This window comes from Oncorhynchus tshawytscha, linkage group LG05, assembly GCF_018296145.1.
Source record: "Oncorhynchus tshawytscha isolate Ot180627B linkage group LG05, Otsh_v2.0, whole genome shotgun sequence".
NCBI classification, from domain to species: domain Eukaryota; kingdom Metazoa; phylum Chordata; class Actinopteri; order Salmoniformes; family Salmonidae; genus Oncorhynchus; species Oncorhynchus tshawytscha.
This window is the reverse complement of record NC_056433.1, coordinates 50006265-50023670: the sequence shown is the minus strand read 5'-3', so window position 1 is coordinate 50023670 and position 17406 is coordinate 50006265. Positions and strand designations below refer to the sequence as shown.

At 45.1% G+C, this 17406-nt stretch overlaps 1 protein-coding gene across 1 annotated transcript; it reads right to left on the bottom strand.

Annotated features, from left to right (window-relative positions):
• Positions 1 to 8318: 8318 nt before the first annotated feature.
• b3gnt3.4 (UDP-GlcNAc:betaGal beta-1,3-N-acetylglucosaminyltransferase 3, tandem duplicate 4) lies at positions 8319 to 15672 on the bottom strand. The gene is made up of 2 exons (XM_024421169.2): positions 15577 to 15672; positions 8319 to 10883 (listed from the first exon to the last, which is right to left on the bottom strand). The coding sequence occupies exon 2, from the start codon at positions 10871 to 10873 to the stop codon at positions 9713 to 9715; it is 1161 nt and encodes a 386-aa protein (XP_024276937.1). The 5' UTR covers positions 10874 to 10883; positions 15577 to 15672; the 3' UTR covers positions 8319 to 9712.
• Between the last annotated feature and the right edge of the window lie 1734 nt (positions 15673 to 17406).

Sequence of the window (17406 nt, the reverse complement as noted above, 5' to 3'; positions counted from 1 at the left end):
CCCTTACGAAAAATGTAACAACCCCTACAAAAATGGCCATACCTCAATTACCTCGACACCAGTGCCCCCGCACATTGACTCTGTACCAGTACCCCCTGTATATAGGAAAACCAAAGTCCCAAAGGCTGGGCCTAATATAGTGTATAAGAGGTCAATCCAATACGTTTTGTAGTGATTCATATGTTGGTGATGTAAAGAATGTTTGTTGGTCTGTGGTGTGTACTTAGGAGCAACCAGACGCTGCACTTGACACATTTATGAAATTGCTTATTCCAGTTACTAATAAGCAAGCACCCATTAAGAAAATGACTGTAAGAACTGTTAAATCCCCTTGGATTGATGAGGAATTCAAAAATGGTATGGTTGAGAGGGATGAAGCAAAAGGTATAGCAAATAAGTCTGGCAGCCCAACTGATTGGCTAATGTACTGAAAATGAAGAAATCATGTGACTAAGCTAAATAACAATAAACTAAATTATGAAACAAAGATCAATTATATAAAAGAATGATACTAAAAAGCTTTGGAGCACCTAAAATTACATTTTGGGGAAAAAAGCCAACTCGGCTGTCACGCCCTGGTCAAAGTATTTTGTGTTTATCTTTATGTATTTGGTCAGGCCAGGGTGTGGCATGGGGTTTTTGTAATTGTGGTGTGTTTGTCTTGGGGTTTTGGTGGTGGTATTGGGATTGTAGCTTAGTGGGTTGTCTAGCAAGGTCTATGGCTGTCTGGAGTGGTTCTCAATCAGAGGCAGGTGCTTATCGTTGTCTCTGATTGGGAACCATATTTAGGCAGCCATATTCTTTGAGTTTGTCGTGGGTGATTGTCCTTAGTGTCCTATGTGTACTCTTTGTTAGTTTGCACCAGATAGGCTGTTTCGGTTTCGGTTATTGTTTTTTGTAAGTTCGTGTTTCTTTGTTATATTAAACATGGATCGCAATCGACACGCTGCAGTTTGGTCCGACTCTCCTTCATCACCACTATATGAAAACCGTTACAGAATCACCCACCACCAACGGACCAAGCGGCGTGTCAACAGGCAGGAGCAGCCGAAAAAGGAGATGCTCAACAAGGATTTCTGGTCATGGGAGGAGATCTTCGACGGGAGAGGACCCTGGGCTAAACCAGGGGAGTGTAGCCGCCCAAAGGAGCAACAGGAGAAGAGGCAACAGAGGCAGCAGCAGCAGGAGCAGCAGCAGCTACAGTGGGAGAGGTTGCACCACCTGGAGAAATGGACATGGGAGGAGGAATTGGACGGTAAAGGAACCTGGAATGAGCCTGGAGATTATTGTCGCCCCAAAGCCGAGCTGGAGGCAGCAAAAGCAGAGAGGCGGCATTATGAGGAGCTAGCACGGCAGAGCGGATGGAAGCCCGAGAGTCAGCCCCAAAAATTTCTTGGGGGGGGGGGCTCACAGGGAGTATGGCTATGCCAGGTAGGAGACCTGCGCAAACTCCCTGTGCTTACTGGGGGGCTGGAGAGACCGGGCAGGCACAGTGTTATGCTGTGGAGCGCACGGTGTCTCCAGTGCGGGTGCACAGCCCGGTTCGGTATATTCCAGCTCCTCGTATCGGCCGGGCTAGAGTGGGCATCGAGCCAGGTAAGGTTGGGCAGGCTCGGTGCTCAAGAGCTCCAGTGCGCCTGCACGGTCCGGTCTATCCAGTACCACCTCCACACCCCAGCCCTCCGGTAGCAGCTCCCCGCACCAGGCTTCCTGTGCGTGTCCTCGGTCCAGTACCACCAGTACCAGCACCACGCATCAGGCCTACAGTGCGCCTCGCCTCTCCAGCGCTGTCGGAGCCTTTCTCCTCTCCTGCACTGCCGGAGTCTCCCGCCTATCTAGCGCTGTTAGAGCTTTCCTCATCTCCAGCGCTGCCGGAGTCTCCCGCCTGTTCAGCGCAGCCAGAGCCTTCCTCCGACACAGCGCTGCAGGAGTCTCCCGCCTGTTCAGCGCAGCCAGAGCTGCCAGTCTGCATGAAGCAGCCAGAGCTGTCAGTCTGCATGGAGCAGTCAGAGCTGTCAGTCTGCATGGAGCAGCCAGAGCTGTCAGTCTACATGAAGCAGCCAGAGCTGCCAGTCTGCATGAAGCAGTCAGTCTACATGGAGCAGCCAGAGCTGTCAGTCCGCATGGAGCAGCCAGAGCTGTCAGTCTGCATGAAGCAGCCAGTCTACATGGAGCAGCCAGAGCTGTCAGTCTGCATGAAGCAGCCAGAGATGTCAGTCTGCATAGAGCAGCCAGTCTGCATGGAGCTGCCAGTCTGCATGGAGCTGCCAGTCTGCATGGAGCTGCCAGTCTGCACGGAGCTGTCAGTCTGCATGGAGCTGTCAGTCTGTAAGGAGCTGCCAGTCTGCAAGGAGCTGCCAGTCAGCACGGAGCCGCCAGAGCGGTCAGTCTACATGAAGCAGCCCGAGCTGCCAGTCTGCATGAAGCAGTCAGTCCGCATGGAGCAGCCAGAGCTGTCAGTCCGCATGGAGCAGCCAGAGCTGTCAGTCCGCATGGAGCAGCCAGAGCTGTCAGTCTGCATGGAGCTGCCAGTCTGCATGGAGCTGCCAGTCTGCAAGGAGCTGCCAGTCTGCAAGGAGCTGCCAGTCTGCAAGGAGCTGTCAGTCTGCACGGAGCTGTCAGTCTGCACGGAGCTGCCAGTCTGCAAGGAGCTGCCAGTCAGCACGGAGCCGCCAGAGCGGTCAGTCTGTAAGAAGCCGCCAGAGCTGTCAGCCTATATGGAGCAGCTAGTGCCGCCAGTCTGCCCAGCGCCGCCAGTGCCCCCAGTCTGCCCAGCATCGCCAGTCGGCCCAGCACCGCCAGTCTGCCCAGCACCGCCAGTCTGCCCAGCGTCGCCAGTCTGCCCAGCGTCGTCAGTCTGCCCAGCGTCGTCAGTCTGCCCAGCACCGCCAGTCTGCCCAGCACCGCCAGTCTGCCCAGCGCCGCCAGTCTGCCCAGCGCCGCTAGTCTGCCCAGCGCCGCTAGTCTGCCCAGCGCCGCCAGTCTGCCCAGCGCCGCCAGTCTGCCCAGCGCCGCCAGATCTGCCAGTCAGCCAGACTCTTCCAGATCTGCCAGTCAGCCAGACTCTTCCAGATCTGCCAGTCAGCCAGGATCTGCTGAAACCACCAGCCAGCCAGGAGCTGGTAGATCTATCTACCTGCCTGAGCTTCCTCTCACTCCTGAGCTTCCTCTCACTCCTGAGCTTCCTCTCACTCCTGAGCTTCCTCTCACTCCTGAGCTTCCTCTCACTCCTGAGCTTCCTCTCACTCCTGAGCTTCCCCTCAGTCCCGAGCTTCCCCTCAGTCCCGAGCTTCCCCTCAGTCCCGAGCTTCCCCTCAGTCCCGAGCTGCCTCGGTCCCGAGCTGCCTCGGTCCCGAGCTGTCCTTCAGTCCCGATCTGCTCCTCAGTCCAGTGGGGTTCTGGGTGAGGACTACTAGGCCATGGTCGGCGGCGAGGGTGGACTATCCAGGGACAAAGGGAGAGGGGACTAAGACATTAAAGGAGTGGGGTCCACGTCCCGCGCCGGAGCCGCCACCATGGACAGACGCCCACCCGGACCCTCCCTATTGTTTTGAGGTGCGTTCGGGAGTCCGCACCTTAGGGGGGGGGGGTTCTGTCACGCCCTGGTCAAAGTATTTTGTGTTTATCTTTATGTATTTGGTCAGGCCAGGGTGTGGCATGGGGTTTTTGTAATTGTGGTGTGTTTGTCTTGGGGTTTTGGTGGTGGTATTGGGATTGTAGCTTAGTGGGTTGTCTAGCAAGGTCTATGGCTGTCTGGAGTGGTTCTCAATCAGAGGCAGGTGCTTATCGTTGTCTCTGATTGGGAACCATATTTAGGCAGCCATATTCTTTGAGTTTGTCGTGGGTGATTGTCCTTAGTGTCCTATGTGTACTCTTTGTTAGTTTGCACCAGATAGGCTGTTTCGGTTTCGTTTATTGTTTTTTGTAAGTTCGTGTTTCTTTGTTATATTAAACATGGATCGCAATCGACACGCTGCAGTTTGGTCCGACTCTCCTTCATCACCACTATATGAAAACCGTTACATCGGCTAAATCATCCATTGAATCAGATGGCTCATTTATCACAAAATCCACTGATATTACCAATTACCAATTACCTCGCAAGGCTGCAGGCCCAGACGGCATCCCCAGCCGCGCCCTCAGAGCATGCGCAGACCAGCTGGCCGGTGTGTTTACGGACATATTCAACCAATCCCTATACCAGTCTGCTGTTCCCACATGCTTCAAGAGGGCCACCATTGTTCCTGTTCCCAAGAAAGCTAAGGTAACTGAGCTAAACGACTACCGCCCCGTAGCACTCACATCCGTCATCATGAAGTGCTTTGAGAGACTAGTCAAGGACCATATCACCTCCACCCTACCTGACACCCTTGACCCACTCCAATTTGCTTACCGCCCAAATAGGTCCACAGACGATGCAATCTCAACCACACTGCACACTGCCCTAACCCATCTGGACAAGAGGAATACCTATGTGAGAATGCTGTTCATCGACTACAGCTCGGCATTCAACACCATAGTACCCTCCAAGCTCGTCATCAAGCTCGAGACCCTGGGTCTCGACCCCGCCCTGTGCAACTGGGTACTGGACTTCCTGACGGGCCGCCCCCAGGTGGTGAGGGTAGGCAACAACATCTCCTCCCCGCTGATCCTCAACACTGGGGCCCCACAAGGGTGCGTTCTGAGCCCCCTCCTGTACTCCCTGTTCACCCACGACTGCGTGGCCATGCACGCCTCCAACTCAATCATCAAGTTTGCGGACGACACAACAGTGGTAGGCTTGATTACCAACAACGACGAGACGGCCTACAGGGAGGAGGTGAGGGCCCTCGGAGTGTGGTGTCAGGAAAATAACCTCACACTCAACGTCAACAAAACTAAGGAGATGATTGTGGACTTCAGGAAACAGCAGAGGGAACACCCCCATCCACATCGATGGAACAGTAGTGGAGAGGGTAGCAAGTTTTAAGTTCCTCGGCATACACATCACAGACAAACTGAATTGGTCCACTCACACAGACAGCATCGTGAGGAAGGCGCAGCAGCGCCTCTTCAACCTCAGGAGGCTGAAGAAATTCGGCTTGTCACCAAAAGCACTCACAAACTTCTACAGATGCACAATCGAGAGCATCCTGGCGGGCTGTATCACCGCCTGGTATGGCAACTGCACCGCCCTCAACCGTAAGGCTCTCCAGAGGGTAGTGAGGTCTGCACAACGCATCACCGGGGCAAACTACCTGCCCTCCAGGACACCTACACCACCCGATGCTACAGGAAGGCCATAAAGATCATCAAGGACATCAACCACCCGAGCCACTGCCTGTTCACCCCGCTGTCATCCAGAAGGCGAGGTCAGTACAGGTGCATCAAAGCTGGGACCGAGAGACTGAAAAACAGCTTCTATCTCAAGGCCATCAGACTGTTAAACAGCCACCACTAACATTGAGTGGCTACTGCCAACACACTGTCAATGACACTGACTCTACTCCAGCCACTTTAATCATGGGAATTGATGGGAAATTATGTAAATATATCACTAGCCACTTTAAACAATGCTACCTTATATAATGTTACTTACCCTACATTGTTCATCTCATATGCATACGTTGATACTGTACTCTATATCATCGACTGCATCCTTATGTAATACATGTATCACTAGCCACTTTAACTATGCCACTTGGTTTACATACTTATCTCATATGTATATACTGTACTCGATATCATCTACTGTATCTTGCCTATGCTGCTCTGTACCATCACTCATTCATATATCCTTATGTACATATTCTTTATCCCCTTACACTGTGTATAAGACAGTAGTTTTTTTTTTGGAATTGTTAGTTAGATTACTTGCTCGTTATTACTGCATTGTCGGAACTAGAAGCACAAGCATTTCGCTACACTCGCATTAACATCTGCTAACCATGTGTATGTGACAAATAAAATTTGATTTGATTTGATTTGATTTGATTTGAACTACTTTAATTACTTTTTCATTGGCAAGATAAACAAACTTAGGGATGACATGCCAGCCACAAACAGACACTACACATCCAAGTATATCTGACCAAATTATGAGAGACAAGAATTGTGCTTTTGTGGAAGAAGGGTCTGACAATCTGGATGGAAAATTACTGAGGATAATAGCGGACGATATTGCCACTCCCATTTGCCACATCTTCAATTTAAGCCAACTAGAAAGTGTGTGCCCTCAGGCCTGTAGGGAAGCTAAAGTCATTCCACCACCCAAGAATAGTAAAGCCCCCCTTACTGGCTGAAATAGCCTGACCAATCAGCCTGTTACCAACCCTTACTAAACTTCTAGAAAAAATTGTGTTTGACCAGATACAGTCCTATTTCACAGTAAACAAATTGACAACAGACTTTCAGCACGCTTATATGGAAGGACACTCAACAAGCCCGGCACTTACACAAATGACTAATGATTGGCTGAGAGGAACTGATAACATTATTGTGGGGGCTGTCTTGTTAGACTTCAGTGCAGCTTTTGACATTATCGATCATAGTCTGCTGCTGGAAAAATGTATGTGTTATGGCTTTACACCCCCTGCTATAATGTGGATAAAGAGTTACTTGTCTACCAGAACACAGAGGGTGTTCTTTAATGGAAGCCTCTCAAACATCATCCAGGTAGAAGCAGGAATTCCCAAGGGTAGTTGTTTAGGCCCCTTGCTTTTTTCAATCTTTACTTAACGACATGCTACTGGCTTTGAGTAAGGCCAGGGTGTGTATGTATGCAGATGACTCAACACTATACACGTCAGTTCCTACAGCGACTGAAATGACTGCAACACTTAACAAAGAGCTGCAGTTAGTTTCAGAATGGGTAGCAAGGAGTAAGTTAGTCCTTAATATTTCCAAAACTAAAAGCATTGTATTTGAGACAAATCATCTACTAAACCCTAAACCTCAACTACATATCATGATGAATAATGTGGTCATTGAGCAAGTTGAGGTGACTAAACTGCTTGGAGTAACCCTGGATTGTAAGCTGTCATGGTCAAAACATATTGACCCAACAGTAGCTATGATGGGGAGAAGTCTGTCCATAATAAAGCACTGCTCTACCTTCTTAACAGTACTATCAACAAGGCAGGTCCTACAGGCCCTGGTTTTGTCGCACATAGACTACTGTTCAGTCGTGTGGTCAGGTGCCACAAAGAGGGACTTGGGAAAATTGCAGTTGGCTCAGAACAGGGCAGCACGGCTGGCCATTAAAAGAACACAGAGCTAACATTAATGACATGCATGTACGTCTCTCATGGGTCAAAGTGGAAGAGAGATTGACTTCCTCATTACATGTTTTTGTAAGAGGAGTTGACAAGCGGAAGGTACCAAGCTGACTGTTTAAAAAACTAGCACACAGCTCGGACACCCATGCATACCCCACAAGACATGCCACCAGAGGTCTCTTCACAGTCCAAGTCCAGAACAGACTATGGAAGGCACACAGTACTACATAGAGCCATGACTACATGGAACTCTATTCCACACCGGCTAACTGATGCAAGCAGTAGAATCAGATTTAAAAAGCAGGTAAAAATACACCTTATGGAACAGCGGGGACTGTGAAGTAACAAACATAGGCACAGACACATGCATACACACATGATAACATACGCACTATACACACACGTACACATGGATTTTGCGTTGTAGATATGTGGCAATGGAGTATGGGCCTGCTGCCAAGGCAGCAACTAATGGGGATCCATAATAAATACAAATACTAAAATGTATACCTGGTGCTAACATGCATCCTTTGTCCTGATCTTGTCCATGTTCTAATTTTTTGGACAAGTGTAGATTATTAAAATAGCATTGGGATCTGATCTTCCCGACCCAGGGGCGGACTGCCCTGGCATTTCTAACACAACGGATCATTTTTTCCCTGGAAGCCCCCACACCAGCCCAAAAGTGCGTGTGGTCATGGAAAATCAGCTAATTGAATCATAAGTAGCGTTGAAAAATTGCTTAAACTATGATTTGAATACCTGTTTCTAATGTTAAGTTCTATATGTCCCTAATCCATTCAAATAAACCAATTAGAAAATGAAAAAAGGCTAAATATTAAAGTTAGATACATGTTCAGTTGTAACTCACTGGCATTGAATAATTATCGTCCTTTCAAAACAGCATCAATGATGAGATGGAATGATTGTGCTACTATGCCTTCCTTCTTTTAATCACTGATCTGATTCTGACACGGTCAGATTGCGATAGTAATGAAGTGGAAACCTGGAACCCCCCCCAAAAATCCCCTTTATAATAAAGCATTGCATGCATCTATTATATGCGGTTCTGGGAAAGAATAGACCTTTATATAAAATTATTCCATACAATTGTACATAGTTTTACATGACTGGAGACATTAGACAAATATTTTGTAATACCACACAAATGACAATTAAAAGTGAAATGACAATTAAAAGTGTGTGTTTGTGTGTGTGATTAAAGACAAATAAATCACACACGCAATTTGCAACAACACTGTGTGAGAGTTCAGCGACCAGCCAGATGAAGACTAAATGACAGCACCCTCCTCAGGGGACAGGTACTCAGTGTGAAGCCAATTAGTACACAGCTGGGCTCACTAATTGCTTTGTGTCTTCCTCCTATATCGGTGTGCCAGGAGAGGAGCTGGGGGAGGATTGGGAGTAGAGACGGGGACCTGTGAGGGTGTCGGTTTTTCCTACCTCAGAGAAAGCATCTGTGACTGGGCACCTTGTCTCTCTGTTAACCTAGGCAGGTTTTAGGTAGAGAGAAGCGTTCCTCCTGTAACTGTTTCGTATAGACGATAGTCTAAGACAGGAGTAGCTGTTTATTGTTTTGCTTTCCCTTTTTGGCCACAGCCTTTAGGTCAACAGCTTAGTTCATGTTTTTGTTACGCTGGTGTTTCAGCGTTGGATGTCCCCTGTACTGGAGTTATTTTGTCGGCCGAAAGAAGACCCGTTTAGTAAATGATACAAAAGAAAAGGAACCCACATCCACTGCCTCTGGTCTGTTCATTTTATGTCTCCAACCTGTGTTAGGGTGCGACGGACAAACGGATCTGTTCACAATTGTTATAAAAATGCATAAAAAAAGTATATTATATAAACATGCAGTCGGCATTAGATTCACAGAAAGACACACAGGTGTTCATCCTCTGATTATGAATTTAAAAAGAGAACATTTTCAAGAAAACATTTACAAAGAACAAACAGAGAATGCCTAAAGACAAAGAATGCCCTGTCTAACTGTTATTTTGCAGTGAACCACAACAGTTTCCTTTCTGAGCTTAGCTGGTGGTGGGGTGTTCCTGAGGCACAGTGGTTTACACTAGTGTTCAGATAAAAAGGTCAAACACAGCAGACAAGGAGTGTAAAGAAAGAGAGAATCAATGGCTAAACAAAATGGACATTCATTGCCCTTTTAAAGTATAATAAATAAAAGTGATGCATAGTGGCAGGTATACACGTCTATTCATTTTTTGGGGGGGGGAATTATAAATCAATGTGTTGTCAATCATTTACATGAATAACAGTGCCAGCTGCCAAATTTCACAGTAACCTGCCATATGCCAATAGATCTGGCATTGTTCAAACATCTGCAGGAATAACACCTGCTTTGAGAGAGCACACCTCAGTAATTGCTTGGCAAAAAAAGATTGGAAAAAGAAACCTGAGCAGGCGACTGATTTCAAGGGTTAAAGTGAACCTTGCAAATTCCCACATTTCAAGTTAGGTTCATGTATTCCATGCCACATAATATATATCTGATGGGGTAGAAATCTGTGTACTAGAATTATTTCCCTGTAATAACAAGGGTCGTAAGCGTCCACTTTTTGGGAGGGGACTTGCAGTCCAGCGGTCCTGACACCAAAATGGGACTCTGGCCTAAGACCAGCCTTTTCCAGACACATTCCCATGTAGACGTCGTCAATTGGCAAAATGGGAATGGTATGGGACATTTTGTAAATGACCATAGCTGTGTATCCAGAGAGCAGGAAGCCCCCTCCACCACAATAAGGGGGATACGAGTCTGACTCTTGAACCTGGACTGGGACATAGTATTTGCTCCCTGACTCTCTAATGGGTCCGACATAGCGGATTAGATAGCCCGCAAAAAGGTGCTTGTCACCATCTTTGTTTTTCTGGCTCTGAAGGAAGTCCACCATGTTATCTGTGTTGGCGAAGATATCATCGTCACCATTGAAGAGAAATCTGGCCTGTCGGCAGTTCTTGTCCATCCACTCTAGGAACACGATTTGCTTCAGGGTGAGGTTGAAGAAGGAGTCGTTGAAGTCCCACTGCAAGATATCATTATGCTCACGATTCTCCAGTCGTAAAAGCTTGTTTAGCGTGCGCTTTTCAAAGCCTGTGCCTGTGGTTCCAGAGAGAAAAATCCTGCGGATCCACACCTTGTTTTGCAGTCTCTCCTTGGCCCAGGTTTTCCGTAGTACCTCACGGCGGTCGTAATTCACAGGTGAGCTTTTTATGACCAGCAGAAGGAAGACGTCAGCAGACTTGTGAGGGCCTCCACATTTATCAGGTACGTCCAGCAGCATTGGGAAGTGGCGGCAATGACGATAGAAGAGGAAGTTTTGGATGTGACCAGGCAGAGAGGAAAATCCTGACACATTGGCGGCAGACTCATTCCGTTGACAATGGCCCCAGGTGAAAACACCTGCGCTCTCACTGGTTGGTTTCTGAGGTCTGTTTTTGTAGGTTAATTCCATTCTGTTTATCTGGACATGGTTAGAGGGTTCATCAGGGGGAATGTCCTCTTTAAAAAAAATGATGGCCAGGCACAGAATGCCTATTACAAGTAAAGCTGTCACCTCAAGTAAACGAGAAGACCTTCTCATCCTTGTTGCTCTGTAATGAGAAAAAACAAGACTTGCTTTTAAAATGGGCCACAAATACATCTGTGTTTCTTGTCCCTGTACAAAGAACAACTATTTTAGATGACACAGTCTTAAGCTCTGATTGGTTGACATACTATAAATTGAGAAATTTGGTGACTGAATTTAACAAAAATAAGAAATTATATTATGAAACCAAGTTAAATGACATTGGAAAAATGCTTTGGAGTACCACAAACAATATCATGGGAAGAAAACCCAATTAATCTCCATCGTTCATTGACGTTTAATAATTTCAATGACTATTTCACTAGTAAAGTGAAAAAACTTTGTTGCAGTTCTATGCCCAAAATATGTCTGCAGAAAATGTTTAAAGAACATGCTTCCTACAGTATGACAAACATAAGATGACTGAGACAGTCATTACTGAGGAAAATAGTATTCAATTTGAAATAAAGAAATTGTCACACGAATGCATAAAAAATTATATTCTATAAACATGCAGTCAGCCTTAGATTCACAGAAAGACACAGGTGTTCATCCTCTGATTATGAATTTAAAAAGAGAAAATTTTCAAGAAAACATTTACAAAGAACAAACAGAGAATGCCTAAAGACAAAGAATGCCCTGTCTAACTGTTATTGTGCAGTGAACCACAGTTTCCTATCTGAGCTTAGTGGGTGGTGGGGTGTTCCTGAGGCACTGTGGTTTACACTAGTGTGTTCAGATAAAAAGGTCAAACACAGCAGACAGGCCGTGTAAAGAAAGAGAGAATCAACGGCTAAACAAAACATTCATTTCCCCTTTAAAGTATAATAAATAAAAGTGATGCATAGTGACAGGTATATACAGTGCCTTGCGAAAGTATTCGGCCCCTTTGAACTTTGCGACCTTTTGCCACATTTCAGGCTTCAAACATAAAGATATAAAACTGTATTTTTTTGTGAAGAATCAACAACAAGTGGGACACAATCATGAAGTGGAACGACATTTATTGGATATTTCAAACTTTTTTAACAAATCAAAAACTGAAAAATTGGGCGTGCAAAATTATTCAGACCCTTTACTTTCAGTGCAGCAAACTCTCTCCAGAAGTTCAGTGAGGATCTCTGAATGATCCAATGTTGACCTAAATGACTAATGATGATAAATACAATCCACCTGTGTGTAATCAAGTCTCCGTATAAATGCACCTGCACTGTGATAGTCTCAGAGGTCCGTTAAAAGCGCAGAGAGCATCATGAAGAACAAGGAACACACCAGGCAGGTCCGAGATACTGTTGTGAAGAAGTTTAAAGCCGGATTTGGATACAAAAAGATTTCCCAAGCTTTAAACATCCCAAGGAGCACTGTGCAAGCGATAATATTGAAATGGAAGGAGTATCAAATCTACCAAGACCTGGCCGTCCCTCTAAACTTTCAGCTCATACAAGGAGAAGACTGATCAGAGATGCAGCCAAGAGGCCCATGATCACTCTGGATGAACTGCAGAGATCTACAGCTGAGGTGGGAGACTCTGTCCATAGGACAACAATCAGTCGTATATTGCACAAATCTGGCCTTTATGGAAGAGTGGCAAGAAGAAAGCCATTTCTTAAAGATATCCATAAAAAGTGTCGTTTAAAGTTTGCCACAAGCCACCTGGGAGACACACCAAACATGTGGAAGAAGGTGCTCTGGTCAGATGAAACCAAAATTGAACTTTTTGGCAACAATGCAAAACGTTATGTTTGGCGTAAAAGCAACACAGCTCATCACCCTGAACACACCATCCCCACTGTCAAACATGGTGGTGGCAGCATCATGGTTTGGGCCTGCTTTTCTTCAGCAGGGACAGGGAAGATGGTTAAAATTGATGGGAAGATGGATGGAGCCAAATACAGGACCATTCTGGAAGAAAACCTGATGGAGTCTGCAAAAGACCTGAGACTGGGACGGAGATTTGTCTTCCAACAAGACAATGATCCAAAACATAAAGCAAAATCTACAATGGAATGGTTCAAAAATAAACATATCCAGGTGTTAGAATGGCCAAGTCAAAGTCCAGACCTGAATCCAATCGAGAATCTGTGGAAAAACTGAAAACTGCTGTTCACAAATGCTCTCCATCCAACCTCACTGAGCTCGAGCTGTTTTGCAAGGAGGAATGGGGGAAAATGTCAGTCTCTCAATGTGCAAAACTGATAGAGACATACCCCAAGCGACTTACAGCTGTAATCGCAGCAAAAGGTGGCGCTACAAAGTATTAACTTAAGGGGGCTGAATAATTTTGCACGCCCAATTTTTCAGTTTTTGATTTGTTAAAAAAGTTGGAAATATCCAATAAATGTCGTTCCACTTCATGATTGTGTCCCACTTGTTGTTGATTCTTCACAAAAAAATACAGTTTTATATCTTTACGTTTGAAGCCTGAAATGTGGCAAAAGGTCGCAAAGTTCAAGGGGGCCGAATACTTTCGCAAGGCACTGTACGTCTACAATTTTTTTTTGGGGGGGTGGGGGGGAATATAAATCAATAATCAACTATCTCTATGATGTAGAAGAGTACTATTGATTCAAATCCTTTCAACCTTTGGACAATGACGTCCTTCAGGGGTTAGGCAGGGGTGTGACAATAATGAAATACCAACTCAAATGAGATCAAGTGTAAAATCAGTATTAGGTAGTTCTTGGCATATGCATTCAATTTTCTCAATTGCATCATAGGACTGCAGTAATGGAAATGCAAGGCAATAGGGTGGCAACTGATCCAATGTTGTCATGTCTGGTGAAAATAAGTGGAACAAGCCGACAGTTCTGGACGTTCATCAAGACATGTTTTGCAAAGTGGATGAGCAATTTCTCAAACAACTGAGAGAAAAAAACCAACAAGAAAAATAGATAGCATTGTTAAGTAAAGGTTAATGCCATACCACAATTTCAGAAATGTGCTTATAGTTGGGTGTTTACTTGCGTATCAAGGCTTTCTTCCAGTTTGAGGCTAGAGAGCAGCTTTTTCAAGACACTTTTCTTTCTGTAATTGATTGTGGCGACTTATTGGATCTGCATGCAGCCTCTTCTGTGTTAAAGAGACTGTTTATCATGCATCTCCGCGTTTTTTAAATAAATTCTCACCCACCTTTGCGCCTTGTATCAAATGGTGGTTCATCCAATATAGATCAATATTAGGACTCATCTTTATGTCTGTGCTATTATAGTGTCTGTGACAGCATGGGTAGCACCATTGAGGCTACAACCTATAAGAATCCCCACCCAGTTGACTAAATTGACTACTTTAAAATGGCGGAAGCATGGTTTGAAGCCCTCAATGGCACTGCTCATGCTAAAATGGCCTTTTTGCCATTAGAGGCCCCTTTCATTCTCTATGGTTCATCTACAAAGCCTTTCTGGATAACCTAAACTCCCCCTCTACCTTGGTAGCCTGCTCTCCTTCACCACTAGCAGTTACTAGATGCGGTCTACTAGGTGGTTGCTACATAAAGTCCCCAGGGCCGTTACCAAGTGAGGAAATATTGCCTTTTCCTATTGTTAACCGGCAATAGCCGACACTCGCACAGCTGATGTTTTGGTGGTGTCGGAGGTGTGTGTGTAACCTAACTGCGTTGGAGCTGTCAAATCGATGAGCAGTTGCTCTTTATCATGGCCACAAAAAGCCACACCCATACCACTCACATTAGAAGTTTAGAAAGAGAAAGTGGAGGCTATAAATAATAACGGTCAAATTGAAAATCATTCAACTAAAGCATTTGGATTTCTATCAGCCTAATCAAGGTGTAGATTACATTATATCTCACATTCAAGTGTTCAAACTTGTAAAGAAGGTTGAATGGGATTTCTCTTCATTTGGCAGCATGCAGCCAATGGCAATGTCCGCTTTAGGTATAGACCTAATGCCAGGAGCCGCTTGTGGATTTGACAGCTCTAACGCAGTTCAACCTTAGGCACTGTCAAAACAACCGAGATTCCCTAAAAACATGCCACTTCAATACAGCTACGACTTTTTTCTGGTTAATAATGGGGGCCTCAAGGAAAGATATGGGCCGGTGTGTTAGAAATGCCAGAGCTGATTTCTGGTCCCAGTCCACCCCTGTTGACAGCCCTATGCCCACACACACACTGTTCAAGTGCTTGTATAATTAAAATTAGAAATACAATATTAAACTACTAACCAATGTGATTGTGACAGTGTTGTAGTGTAGGTGAATTTCTTTAATTCATTGACAATAAGAGGAAAGTGGTGTCCCCCAGTCAATCGTGAGCAATCTGAAACCGTCTGCCCGTTTAAAAACTTTTTAAAAATCCAACTGTGAATTTATAGGCTAACAATTTCTTATAATAACCACATGTGCCTCTGTCACAGTAATTAAGCAAATATCCTCTATACTAGTAGGTATTTCACTGTAAGGCTTAGCCTACAATTGAGAGGCTCATGCCTATAGTTCCTAAACTTCTCTCTGGGTAGCTTATCCTACGGATCTGCACGACTTTATTCTAATTGTATTGGAACGTCCAAAAGCAGTTTATTTGTTTGTTCGTATCAATAAAATTTATCTGTCATTACCTTTTAGTGATTATATTCGTATAAGTTATGCCAACAAACAAACCAACATAGTAGCCTATATGTATTTGTAGTATGGTGAACTTATACAACTAATTCATTGCCATAGAAAAGCATATCTGCATATTTACAATGCACTTGTTTCTTACCTTTTCCCCCTTCCGACAGAACGTCTGGTGTTGACTTGGCTCACTCTGAAAATTATAAATACACTTACCTCTTAGCGCTGGGCGTTATTCACCAGGGGCACCGTTCAGTACGAACACATTCTAGAACGTTGCAGATAGAAATACCACAAACAGATACCACAAACAGAGCCGATGTGATTACTTATTCTGCATGTCAGTGATGCATGCTTGTTTTATATAGCGTTCCAAAACGTTGTATCCTTCTGAACACTTACCTATTACATTTAATGTTCCTGAATATGCGCCTTGCGTCACCTCAACCCTTCCACGAATCACAGGCTAAGATAAATGGAATGTATTCATTAAAGGGGCAATATGCATTGGTACATCTTTTTCTTTTTTAAACTTTTAAACTAATTATACTGTATCACAAGAGGTTGGTGGCACCTTAATTGGGGAGGTTGGGCTCGTGGTAATGGCTGGAGTGGAATAGTGGAATGGTAGCAAATACATCAACCAAACACATGGTTTCCAAGTGTTTGATGCCATTCCATTTGCTCTGTTCCACCCATTATTAAGAGCCGTCTTCCACTCGTCAGCCGCCACTGTACTGTATAGACTCATTGATTGGTTGCAACCTGGTCTCAGAGCATTTAGTATTATTATTTTCGGAAATCCGAGACACACCATTTAGTATGATATGTCACGTTATGTTAGGCTACAGTACATTAGGCTTCCAATTTAATAGTGGTCATACAATATAGTACGAATTGTGGGACATGTAGTATCCTACGTCTTGATTGCACATTTGTACCAGTATGCGTTGACCTGTTTGGTATGATAAATTACCTTACCTTAGGTTACATTACATAGGCTACCAATGGAATAGCGGTCCTAAACTCAGCAAAAAAAGAAACATCGCTTTTTCAGGACCCTGTCTTTCAAAGATAATTTGTAAAAATCCAAATAACTTCACAGATCTTCACTGTAAAGGGTTTAAACACTGTTTCCCATGCTTGTTCAATGAACCATAAACAATGTGGAACGGTCGTTAAGACACTAACACCTTACAGACGGTAGGCACTTAGTGTTCCACAGACATGTGACTAACAAAAATGGAATAATGTGTCCCTGAACAAAGGGGGGGGGGTCAAAATCAAAAGTAACAGTCAGTATCTGGTGTGGCCACTAAATGCATTGAGTACTGCAGTGTATCTCTTCCTCATGGACTGCACCATATTTGCCAGTTTCTGCTGTGAGATGTTACCCCACTCTTCCACCAAGGCACCTGCAAGTTCCCGGACATTTCTGGGGGGAATGTCCCTAGCCCTCACCCTCCGATCCAACAGGTCGCAGATGTGCTCAATGGGATTGAGATCCGGGCTCTTCGCTGACCATGGCAGAACACTGACATTCCTGTCCTGCAGTATATCATGCACAGAACAAGCAGTATGGCTGGTGGCATTGTCATGCTGGAGGGTCATGTCAAGATGAAAAAACAAAGGCTCTTTTAAGAACTATTCCTTCTTTCTCTCGCTCTCTCTCCTCTTACTCACACTCTCGCTTCTCTTACTCTCTCTCTCCTCTTACCCACTCTCTCTCTCTAGCTTCTCTTACTCTCTCTCTCCTCTTACCCACTCTCCCTCTCTCTCCTCTTACCCACTCTCTCTCTTCTCTTACTCTCTCTATACTCTTACCCACGCTCTCTCTCTCTCTCTCTCTCGCCTCTTACCCACTCTCTATCTTCTCTTACTCTCTCTCTCTCTCTCTCTCTCCTTTTTCCCACTCTATCTTCTCTTACTCTCTCTCCGTATCTCACTGGTTTTCTACACCCAACTCAAAGGCTCTTTT

Coding starts and splice junctions, on each gene's coding strand:
- b3gnt3.4 (XM_024421169.2), bottom strand. CDS start 10,873: ATGAGAAGGTCTTCTCGTTTACTTGAGGTGACAGCTTTACTTGTAATA.